The 10,474-nt window shown below is 39.3% G+C and overlaps 1 protein-coding gene across 6 annotated transcripts; it reads right to left on the bottom strand.

Annotated features, from left to right (window-relative positions):
• Nucleotides 1–1,416: 1,416 nt before the first annotated feature.
• On the bottom strand, nucleotides 1,417–6,373 carry LOC137723088 (shikimate O-hydroxycinnamoyltransferase). 6 transcript variants are annotated; one of them, XM_088692953.1, is made up of 5 exons: nucleotides 5,124–6,373; nucleotides 4,936–4,999; nucleotides 4,253–4,336; nucleotides 3,210–4,026; nucleotides 1,417–2,581 (listed from the first exon to the last, which is right to left on the bottom strand). In XM_088692953.1, the coding sequence occupies exons 4-5, from the start codon at nucleotides 3,771–3,773 to the stop codon at nucleotides 1,673–1,675; spliced, it is 1,473 nt and encodes a 490-aa protein (XP_088549079.1). In that variant the 5' UTR covers nucleotides 3,774–4,026; nucleotides 4,253–4,336; nucleotides 4,936–4,999; nucleotides 5,124–6,373; the 3' UTR covers nucleotides 1,417–1,672. The 6 variants fall into 6 exon arrangements, with proteins under 6 accessions (XP_088549079.1, XP_088549077.1, XP_088549080.1 ...); XM_088692951.1 differs by having other exon boundaries at nucleotides 3,210–4,336; XM_088692954.1 differs by lacking the exon at nucleotides 4,253–4,336.
• Nucleotides 6,374–10,474: the final 4,101 nt, after the last annotated feature.

Here is a 10,474-nt window from a genome sequence, read left to right as displayed (position 1 = left end):
AGTATTACAAAGATCGAACCTTTAGCAAATTTAACAGTGATCAAATGAAAAAAAAAATAAAAATATTTAAAATTTGTGTAGATTTGAAGGGTTTCATTTGTTTGTTTGAAATTTGAATGCTTAAAGCAAATTACTGTATGAACCTCCAAAAGCAAATGACATCCCATATGATAAGAATTCTGGTCGTTTTGATCCATCTCATCCTTGGATAGGACTTATATAAAACGGGGATGCGAATGTTGGGGTGATCAAAATCAATCATGTGGCGTTATATGGAAACTTATACACATAATGACACGCGATAGCTAGGTTTGGGACATCAACACCTTGGCATTCCTATATGTAGTGCATCATCATTGATGATATATGAAGCACGGATGCAGATATAGTGATACGATATGACACGATACGACTATACGAAAAATCTCTAAAAACTAGGATATATGATATGCCATGAATACGGCAATAAAATTATAAAATTTAAACTATATTTAAACATGAAAGTATCAAGTTCATTTGATTTGTTGCAAAACAAAAGTTGGAAGTCGAATCCTCCTTATATACAAGAAGAAGTTTAAGAGTTACATTCATTGTTTCAATTAGAGACAAACTCTTCGTGTTCATCAACTTTCAACTAAATCTATATTTCCTAATATTTTCTCCTCTTCATTTCTCAAGTGTGAAGGTGGTGCTAAACCGGTATGTTCTATATCCATGCACATGTACACACACTCAAACCTCAAAACGTGTCTAAGAATTTTAAATCGCCCGTTCTCCCTCCGGTTGGCACGAGAGGATGCTGAGAACTCACCTATGAGAAAAGATGAGGCTGAAATATTTTCCACTTTACCACAAACTTGTGAGAACAAAAACTTGATTGAATTGAATCACAAAGTAATTTAACAATACAAATGTAATTTTGAACCGAAACCAATTACCAAAATATTGCTCATAAAGATTTCCTTAGAGCTAATCAGGATTTATCCATGCGATTAACAAAGTTATAATCGAATCGATGTTACCATTCTGTGCTCGTGTCGATGATAAGGGTCGTCATCATTCTGATTCCTCTGAATCGGTTAGGCCACGTCGTCGTTTTGTCATCAGAACTTTGGAGAGGAAAAGAATGACGAGAGCGGTTTTAGGATAGCAAAAGGGGAAGGAGAAGAAGAACAGCACACCCACAATATATTTAGGTACGGGCATTTCGGTACACTAATTTAGTAAAATATATTATGGTACGAACATTTAGGTACACTAATTAAAGAAAGTTAAACAAAATCAATGAATTAAAATGTGTATAATAATAAATTTAAAATTTAATGTAATAACATTAAATAAGTTATCTATTAAATACAAAAACAAAAATATAATATGAATTTGAATTAAGTACATATTAAGGGACTAAAATCAATATTCAATCTAACACCAGATTTTTATTAAATTTTAATCTTCTTGAAGGATTAAAGTTCAAAAACCCCTCAAATAAATACAGCAAAATACGTAAACATAACTCTGATCATAATAACAGTCATAACAAACAAGACATTCAACAACCAATACAAAGATATAACATGGCCAACAAAAAATACTACAGCAACACACATAAAAACCATAAACAACAAATCTTCAGATCCAGCATCTTTAAAATCGCAAGTCCCCTGCCAAATTATCATTTGCTTGTTTGTATGTCATAGAACAACTTTGAAAATGATTTCATATGCTTGGATTGCAGACAAATGGCGACTGATAAACTCCCATCATTAGTTGCACTTCCTAATACGAAAGCCGTCCCCTCAAATGGAATTCCACAAGGTCCCACAAAAATAGGTCGACCCCATCCGAAATCAGCGTCGTAAGATGGCAACCTAACCCAACTATTTATTCCAATATTAGGGGACCTACGAGAATCAGCCCCGACAACAAGGGCTGAAAGATCAGGCTGAAGCTCAAGGAAGTCAATTGCTGATCTAAAATAATTGCCGTTAATCTGCGATATAGCATTGCGAATACAACTTGAAGCATACCATGTTGGTTTTGATTGGAGATCCCCCACCGTGGAAATAATGGTAGCATTGACAATCACATTGCCAAAGAAACCAAGTGGGAGTGGGGGTTGCAGTCGGGAACGTCCCTCAACAACACCATATAGGTTGGTCTTTTGATCAACGGGAAGTTCACGTGCCTTGGATGCACATTTCCAAACATGACCTGCTAATATCTCAAATGTGCTATAGTTGACCGTGTTCCCATCTTCCTTAGACTTGGCTTTCAAGATACTGAGTTGGTCCCTCGTCAATCTGAACATTGAGACTGTTGTGCTCTCAACACCACCGTCTTTTGTGCTGCAGAGAGGTTTTTTTGGGGTTGCAAAAGTTTGGTACTCAACGTTAGGCTGAGGCGGGTCTTGGGCACGAAGTAATGTCCTGTCTATGTATGGCGGAATATTTGTAAGGTCATCAAGATTACCACGAGCCATTTCCGACCATGTATTTATAAAGTGGAAACCAGAAACTCCATCAGCTACGCAATGTGACATACCAACACCAACTGCCACTCCACCGCATTTGAAGTATGTGACCTGAATATACAGAATAAAGCCATATTTAAGATCTATAGAGATCGAGTTGTTGTGAGTTCTTGCATTTGACTGTTTTCTTTTTCTCTTCATTAATGGGTCTCTCGTCTCGTGTGGTTCTGCAATTCCAGGAAACATTTTTTTTTCTTTTTATAAACTGCTATCAATGAAAGTAGAAAACATAGAAAAGCAGAAGCAGTATCTATGCTCATTTAATGAACTTTTCAAATGGTAAGTATACTTCCACATGTTTTACAAAATTACAATATTTGCCTCTATATTATTGTCTTTGACAATTATTATATCACATATAAATACTATATCATTTTTAATCATTTAACATATTCAAAGCAATTTATATAAAATTTTACCAAATACTCAGGCACTGCTTTTTTTATTTATTTATTTATTATTTTTTATTAAAAGCACTTTTACAAAAAAAAATGTTTATCAAACACTTAACAATTTTATTTTACAGCGGTTTATTCTTACAACACATCAGAATCAGTTTTTATATTTTTATTAATAGACGATCCCCATAGGTTTTCGAAGTAATTAGAAGGGCATAAGAGGACCTCAAAGTGTAAGTGCCACTAAAACAAATATACATGCTTAAATATAGAGTACATACCTGCAACACCAGGAGGGGATAAGAGGAAAGGCCAACGGAACTATCAACAGAGGGAATGAGGTTGCTGAACTCGTCAGTGGGTGCAAAGTCGCCTAAGTAATCAAGGTCAACAGAGGTGGTCTCCGCCACAACAAACAGCACGCCCTCCGCATTGCAATCGATCTCCAAACGGCCCCCGTTTTGCTTGAGACGGCCAGCCAAGGGGTAGAAGAGCACGAGGGCCTTGGATAGCGCGTGCTTTAGCACCGCCGGGTCGAAGAAGTTTGACCTACAGTTTTGATCAGGCTTGTAGAAGTAGACGCTCGGCATGTGATTGACACGACGCACCAGGTCCAAGTTGGACAACCACAATGCTCTCGGAGGCATCTCCTCCACCGGCTTCACCATCGTTGAATCCCTCACGCTCACCTTCATGACCTTCTCCGCCATCCTTTCTTTGTAAGAACGCAGGACCTTTTTTTTTGGTCGAATGTTCTTGTTATTAAATTTGGGATCAAATATATTTGATTGATTGTTTTGCTGCAAATGGAAGCAGCTTTTATATATACATATACATACACGCATGCATTAAACAATACAAAAATAGATGGCATCCTTGCTGCCCATGATGCAGCAACCACGTGCAAATCCCTGCTGTCCAGGGTGTGGCAGCCACATGCATCATTCCAGACAGTCCAGGATGTGGCATCCACATGCAACATTGCTGCTGTCCAGTTTGTACAGATTGTGTGAATTGTTTTGCTTTAACACTTGTCACAAGACACGCTCTGATCTCGATGTCCGTGAGACATAGGGATGGTCACATGCTGATCGACATCTGAGGATCACGAAAACCATTTAATGAATGCAAATGTTGAGAATATGTGAAACATGAATATAAATTTTTCTTATGAATTATAGCAAAATAAAAGGATGTGACTATTCATTTCTACGTGAAGATAGGGATATAAATAATTCAACTACCAACAATGAAAACATAATGATAGTCCATGACATGTTCAGAGCGTATTCTAATTCAGGGTACAAGCGGAAAATGCTATTACAATGAAGTCAAAGCAGAAGGGATGGCACGATGTCACTGGTAAGGGAATGCCTCGTAGCTCGGTTCGTAATCCTCGTTCCTATATCTTGAGGGTACAAAACAAACACGAGTGAACCAAGTTTATATATATATAATACTGAAACAGTTATCAACATACTAACCCCCAAAGTTTAATGAAAACAATAGCATAATATGTAATAAGTTTTCTGAAAATCCTAGCATGCCATAAAACCTTTCATGAAACATATCTCGTATATAACGTGCTAGCTAGTGGTATCAATATCAGTATTTCTCGGCCCGAAGCCATTAACATATACCTACTGCCAACCATATATTTCTCTCAGCCTTATTTCTCCTTCGCTCATAGGCAGAACAGTGACCACTAGATACGAACAAAAAAAATCATTGAACATAGTCTTTCCAAACATAGGTACATATATCTCAAAAACATATTCATAGCATATAGTCATCCATCATATATACTATAAAGAAGTGTGTAAAAGCATGTTCATAAATAGTATATAGTCATCCATCGTATATACTATAAGAACATCAGTTCGATAAAATATAATATTCTAAAATATTCTCAGTATAACATAATATCTCAGTATTAAATCATGATTTTCATGTATGCATAATGCATTTCTATTATTAAAACATGCATTTTAGAATGGGTCCACTCACATATATTCCGTCGTCGAAGAACCGTGTGAAATAGGAATGACGGAATCGTTGCTAATAGTTGCACCTAAGCACATAAATGGTACAATTATCAAAACTATACTTAAACGATTGAATTTCAGAAACGGACGTTATAATTGAGTTCAAGATGTCGAAAAACATAAAAATGGACTTCAGGTACGACCACGTGCCTTCACGCACCACCACACACTGCCTTGGGTCGTCGAAAAATTTGCCAGCGCTGCTGTGGACCGTGGTGCATGTACCCCACACGTGCAGGCTCACAAGCGGTTGGGCTAGGGTTTGGACCAGGTTTTGGGCCTAGGTTTTTGTGCTTGGGTTCAGTGGCTCTGGGCTTAGCCAATGGGCTGGGTTCTAAGGCCCAAAGGCCTAGGTTTGAGGGTTTTGGGTCAAAGGCTCACGGGCCGAAGCCCTTTGGTTTTGGGCTGAAAGCCTGGCCCAAACTAAAAGGTTTTGGGCTTTTAGAAAATAAAATAAATAAATGGGTTAGGCTCAAGTTCCACAGGCCGAAGACCCAAGTTCCACACATGCCCCGGAGGCCTGAGAAACAAGGATTTGGGCTTGGGTTTAGGCCCAAAGGCCCTGGGCCTTTGTTTCTCTTCGGGGAAGGAAGCCAGAGCCTCCCAAGCTCCGGTTGATGGTGATTGACCGATTTAACCTCCGATCTAACTAGCGAAACAAAAATAGCAACGAGAGGGAAAGGTTGGTACATGCGATTAACCGTGAAACGTCGGAGGTGGCTAGTTTTCCCTCGAGGGTCTTGGGGTTCGCCGGAGTGTTTTCTAGGCTTCGCCGTGCTTCACAGCGACAAGGGAGAGTGAGAAAGGGTCAACGAAGGTGGTGCTGCTGCTGCGTCGTCGTCTGGGTGTCTCTAAGGGTGTGCACAGTGTGTGGGTTTGATCGGAGATAGAGAGTGCTAAACTGAGAGAGAGAGAGAGAGAGAGAGAGAGAGAGAGAAAGGAGTGAGTGAGTTGAGAGACTCGATGGGAAAGAGAAAGCGATAAGGGATGAGTTAAGTGGTGCCACATGGCAAACGGACAGGGGAGGGGAAATCTAAATGGAGGGTCTGGATTGGAATAGGATAGGGGTCCAATTTGTAAATCTCGTAAAACTCTAGGGGAAATTATGGAATTACAAATTATTTGAGGGTGGGGTTTAACAAGTTTGACCTACAGTTTTGATCAGGCTTGTAGAAGTAGACGCTCGGCATGTGATTGACACGACGCACCAGGTCCAAGTTGGACAACCACCATGCTCTCGGAGGCATCTCCTCCACCGGCTTCACCATCGTTGAATCCCTCACGCTCACCTTCATGACCTTCTCCGCCATCCTTTCTTTGTAAGAACGCAGGACCCTTTTTTTTGGTCGAATGTTCTTGTTATTAAATTTGGGATCAAATAAATTTGATCGATTAGTTTAGCTGCAAATGGAAGCAGCTTTCATATATACATATACATACACGCATACATTAAACAATACAAAAACAGATGGCATCCTTGCTGCCCACGATGCAGCAACCAAGCCCATGAATCCATGATGCAGCAACCACGTGCAAATCCCTGCTGTCCAGGGTGTGGCATCCACATGCATCATTCCAAACTGTCCAGGACGTGGCATCCACATGCAACATTCCTGCTCTCCAGTTTGTACAGATTGTGTGAATTCTTTTCCTTTAACACTTGTCACAAAGATTAAGAAGAAGAAAAGAAAATACAAGGTACCCCTCCGACGATCGAAAAACTGTGCTGTTTCATGTTCTGACACCACATAAGCTTGACAATAAGTATAATATATACTGATTTTAAGAACCACCAGGGCATGTTTAAATCGGATCAAATGCTTCTGACTAGCCGGTCGACGGCCGGGATTGTAAGGAACAATGCCGTATCTGGTGCTGCATGGGCTATTAAGTTAGGAGCAGCCATGGTGAAAATGGGATCTATTGATGCCCTCACAGGAAGACAGGGCGAGATCAAGAAGAACTGCAGGGTTGTCAATTAGAATATCTGGGAATTTTATTGGCTCCAAATTTAATAATAATGAAATTCTTAAAATAAATATGTGGATACAGGATAAAATCTAAATCTAAATTGAAACAATAATATGTCACTGCATAAGTGTATATGGTTAATAATGCATATCAGTAACTTCTTACCTTCACCAATATTAATGGGAAAGATGAGTGCTAGTAGGACTCGCTCAAAAAAATAAGAGGGAGACAACCAACTTTTGGGAAATAGAACTAAAGGTATTAACCGAGTATATGTACATGGGTATTTTAGTCATATGTTTGTATAAGTTAGCCAGGTGGTTAAGGTGTTTAGCTAACTTAGTTATTAAGTTTTGACAGCTGTCAGTTTTGTTTGGTTAGCTATATATACTGAAATATGTAAGCAATTGTTTTCAGTTAGACAATACAATAACATTTGCAAGATATTCATTATTCTTTCTCTCTGCTCTAATATTCGTTGTTCTTCGTTCTTGTTTTTTGATGGAGATTCATGGCTTAATCTGCCATAGTTATCATGGTATCAAGAGCTGAGGTTCAGTAAACCGGTGAAGAGGATCCTGGTTAGTTCGTCAGGCTTACGGTTTTTCTGCGGCTGAATCTTGATCACGCTCAGATTGGGGCTCAGATCGGGATCTTTGATCGTTGTTGCGAAATCAGGTTTTTCTGTGTGGTTTTTTGATCTTCAAAATTGAGATGTTGCTTAGTATAATTGTGGAATTCTTACTTCGCCGTCCCGAAGAATTTTGGATGTGTGGCTTGATGTGGTGATTTCTCGAGCACGAAGCTCCTTGTTATTTTTTGATTGTTGCTGATTTCTAGGGCACGAAGCCTATCATTGTTTGATTACTGGTGATTGATTTGAGCACGAAGCTCCTTGTTGTTTCTTCTTGATTGTTGCTGATTTCTAGGGCACGAAGCCTCTAATTGTTTGATTTTAGCAAATTGCAAAGTATTGGTTGTTTCTTGAGCACGAAGCTCCTTGATTACTGGTGATTGGTTTGAGCACGAAGCTCTTTGTTGCTTCTTGATTGTTGCGGTTGATTGTGTCGTTGAAATTACTGTGTTCTTCTCAATTTTTGGAGTAATGGCGATGAATATGGTGAAGGTTGAAAGTCTACTTGGAATGTTAACCATTAGACTTCAGGAGGATAATTTTGTGAAGTGGTCATTTCAGTTTCGATCTGTCCTTGAAGGAAATGATGTGTTTGATCATTTCGATGGTACATCTGTATGTCCACCAAAGTTTGTCTTTACTGAAGACGGTGGTATCACTACTGAAGTTACAGCAGCTTATAAGGAGTGGATTAAAAGAGATAGAGCTCTTGTGAGTCTATTGCTTGCTACTTTGGGAGATGAAGCAGTTGAATATGTTGTTGGTAGTCGAACTGCACATGAAGCTTGGATGAATTTGCAAGATCGGTTTGCTACTGTTTCGCGGGCAAGAGTGAATCATCTCAAGACTGAGTTACTGACAATTAAGAAAGGTTCGGATAGTGTTGAGAAATACATGTTGCGAATCAAAGTTCTTAAGGATCAACTTCTTGCTGCTGGAGAAGTGGTCTCTGAGAATGATCTTATTGTTGCTGCTTTGGCTGGATTGCCAGCAGAATTTAACATGATCCGTACTGTAATTGTGGCTCGTGAAACTCCTATTTCTCTCAAAGAGTTTCGAGCTCAATTATTGGCTGCAGAGAGGACTGCTGAAGATTCCCACTCTACAATGACTTTTCCTATGTCGGGCATGTACTGCCATGGTGAATCTTCAAATGCTAATTCTTCACAGAGTCAAAGCTCGGCTCAACAATTTTCTGGTGGTTATGGTTTTGTCAGTGGTGCTAATGCTCATTCTCAGAATAATAATCAAAGGTCCACTGGGGAATTTGTGTCTCAGGCTTATCTTCCTCAGTTTCATCAACAAAATAATGCAAATTCTCAGAATAATAGGGGCTATCAGAATTATGGAGGAAATAATGGAAGGGGTAACAACAGGCCTAGGTATAATGGGACCAATAATGGCCGGTTCTCAGGGAATTCAAATTCCTTTGCTGGAAGCACAAATAATAATGGACGCTCTAATTTTGGATCTAAAGGTGGTTCACCTTGGCAGCAGTGGAATGGAAATAATGGTTCCAAACCAACACTGATTCCTGAATGTCAAATTTGTCATAAACGAGGCCATACTGCTCCTAATTGTTACTCAAGGTATGATGCAAGTTCCAGTTCTGCTCCTCCAGTTATGGCATGTCAAATTTGTGGAAAGAAAGGCCATACTGCTCTCAACTGTTATCACAGAGGCAATTATGCATACCAAGGTGATCAACCAGCTTCTTCTCTGACTGCACTTACTGCCCAAGCTCAGCAGAATTTTGTGTCTTCTTCACAGCCAAATTGGGTGTTAGATACAGGAGCTACTCACCATATGACTGCTGACCTTGATAATTTGACACTTGTGACACCTTTTGAGGGCAATGACAGGATTACAGTTGGCAATGGAGAGGGACTTCCTGTTGCTAACACTGGTTTGGGTTCTCTTTTAACCTCTTCTAAATCTTTAACTCTTCAAATGGTGTTGCATGTTCCACAGTTAGCAGCTAGTTTATTATCGGTTTATAGACTATGCAAAGATAATCATTGCTATGTTATACTTGATGAATTTGGTTTTTGGGTGCAGGACAAGGCAACCAAGAAAATCCTCATGAAAGGAAGGAGTAGTAGTAGTGGCTTGTATTACATTCCTCAGCAGCAATTCTACAAATATTCTCAGCTAATGAATAATACACCTCAAGCTTTGTTGGGGCAACTTGTGAAGACATCTATCTGGCATCATAGACTTGGGCATCCCACTAATGAGGTTCAATTAAAAATGCTTCAAGACTCTCAGATTTCTGTTTCTTTAGATAAGTGTTCTCAGTTGTGCTCAGCTTGTATTAGGGGTAAGATGTCTAGACAACCCTTTCCTTCCAAGTGTAATAAGTCCAGTATTCCTTTCGAAAAGGTGCATACTGATGTCTGGGGACCTTCACCTACTGTTTCTGTGGAAGGTTACAGATATTATGTAATTTTTGTTGATGAATGCACAAGGTTTACTTGGATTTTTCCACTTGTTAATAAGTCTGATGTGTACACTGTATTTGTGAAATTTCATGCTTTTGTTGTGAATCATTTCAAAACAAGTATTAAGACTTTACAATCTGACGGAGGGGGAGAGTACATGAGTAAAGTGTTTAAGACCTTCTTGGATACCAATGGTATTTTGCATCTTGTTTCTTGTCCATATACACCTCAGCAGAATGGTCTTGCTGAGAGAAAAAATAGACATATTGTCGAAACTACTGTGACATTACTGAGTGCAGCCTCTTTACCTCAACAGTTCTGGTTTCATGCGTGTAGTCATGCAGTCTTCTTGATAAATAGAATGCCTAGTCAGACTTTAGGCATGATATCCCCCTATGTGAAGTTGTTTGGACAATCCCCTTCTTTAGGGTCTTTAAAGGTCTTTGGTTCTGCAG

This window comes from Pyrus communis, chromosome 4 (genome assembly GCF_041283825.1).
Source record: "Pyrus communis isolate YQ-2024b chromosome 4, ASM4128382v1, whole genome shotgun sequence".
NCBI lineage: Eukaryota > Viridiplantae > Streptophyta > Magnoliopsida > Rosales > Rosaceae > Pyrus > Pyrus communis.
This window is presented reverse-complemented; position numbering and strand designations above follow the sequence as displayed.

What these genes read in the sequence shown, in the direction of transcription:
- LOC137723088 (XM_088692951.1), bottom strand. Translation starts at nt 3,773, where the DNA reads ATGCGTGTATGTATATGTATATATAAAAGCTGCTTCCATTTGCAGCAA. An exon ending in ATCCCCTCCTGGTGTTGCAG is followed by an intron (nt 2,582 to 3,209) that starts GTATGTACTCTA and finishes CTGTATATTCAG; the next exon opens with GTCACATACTTCAAATGCGG.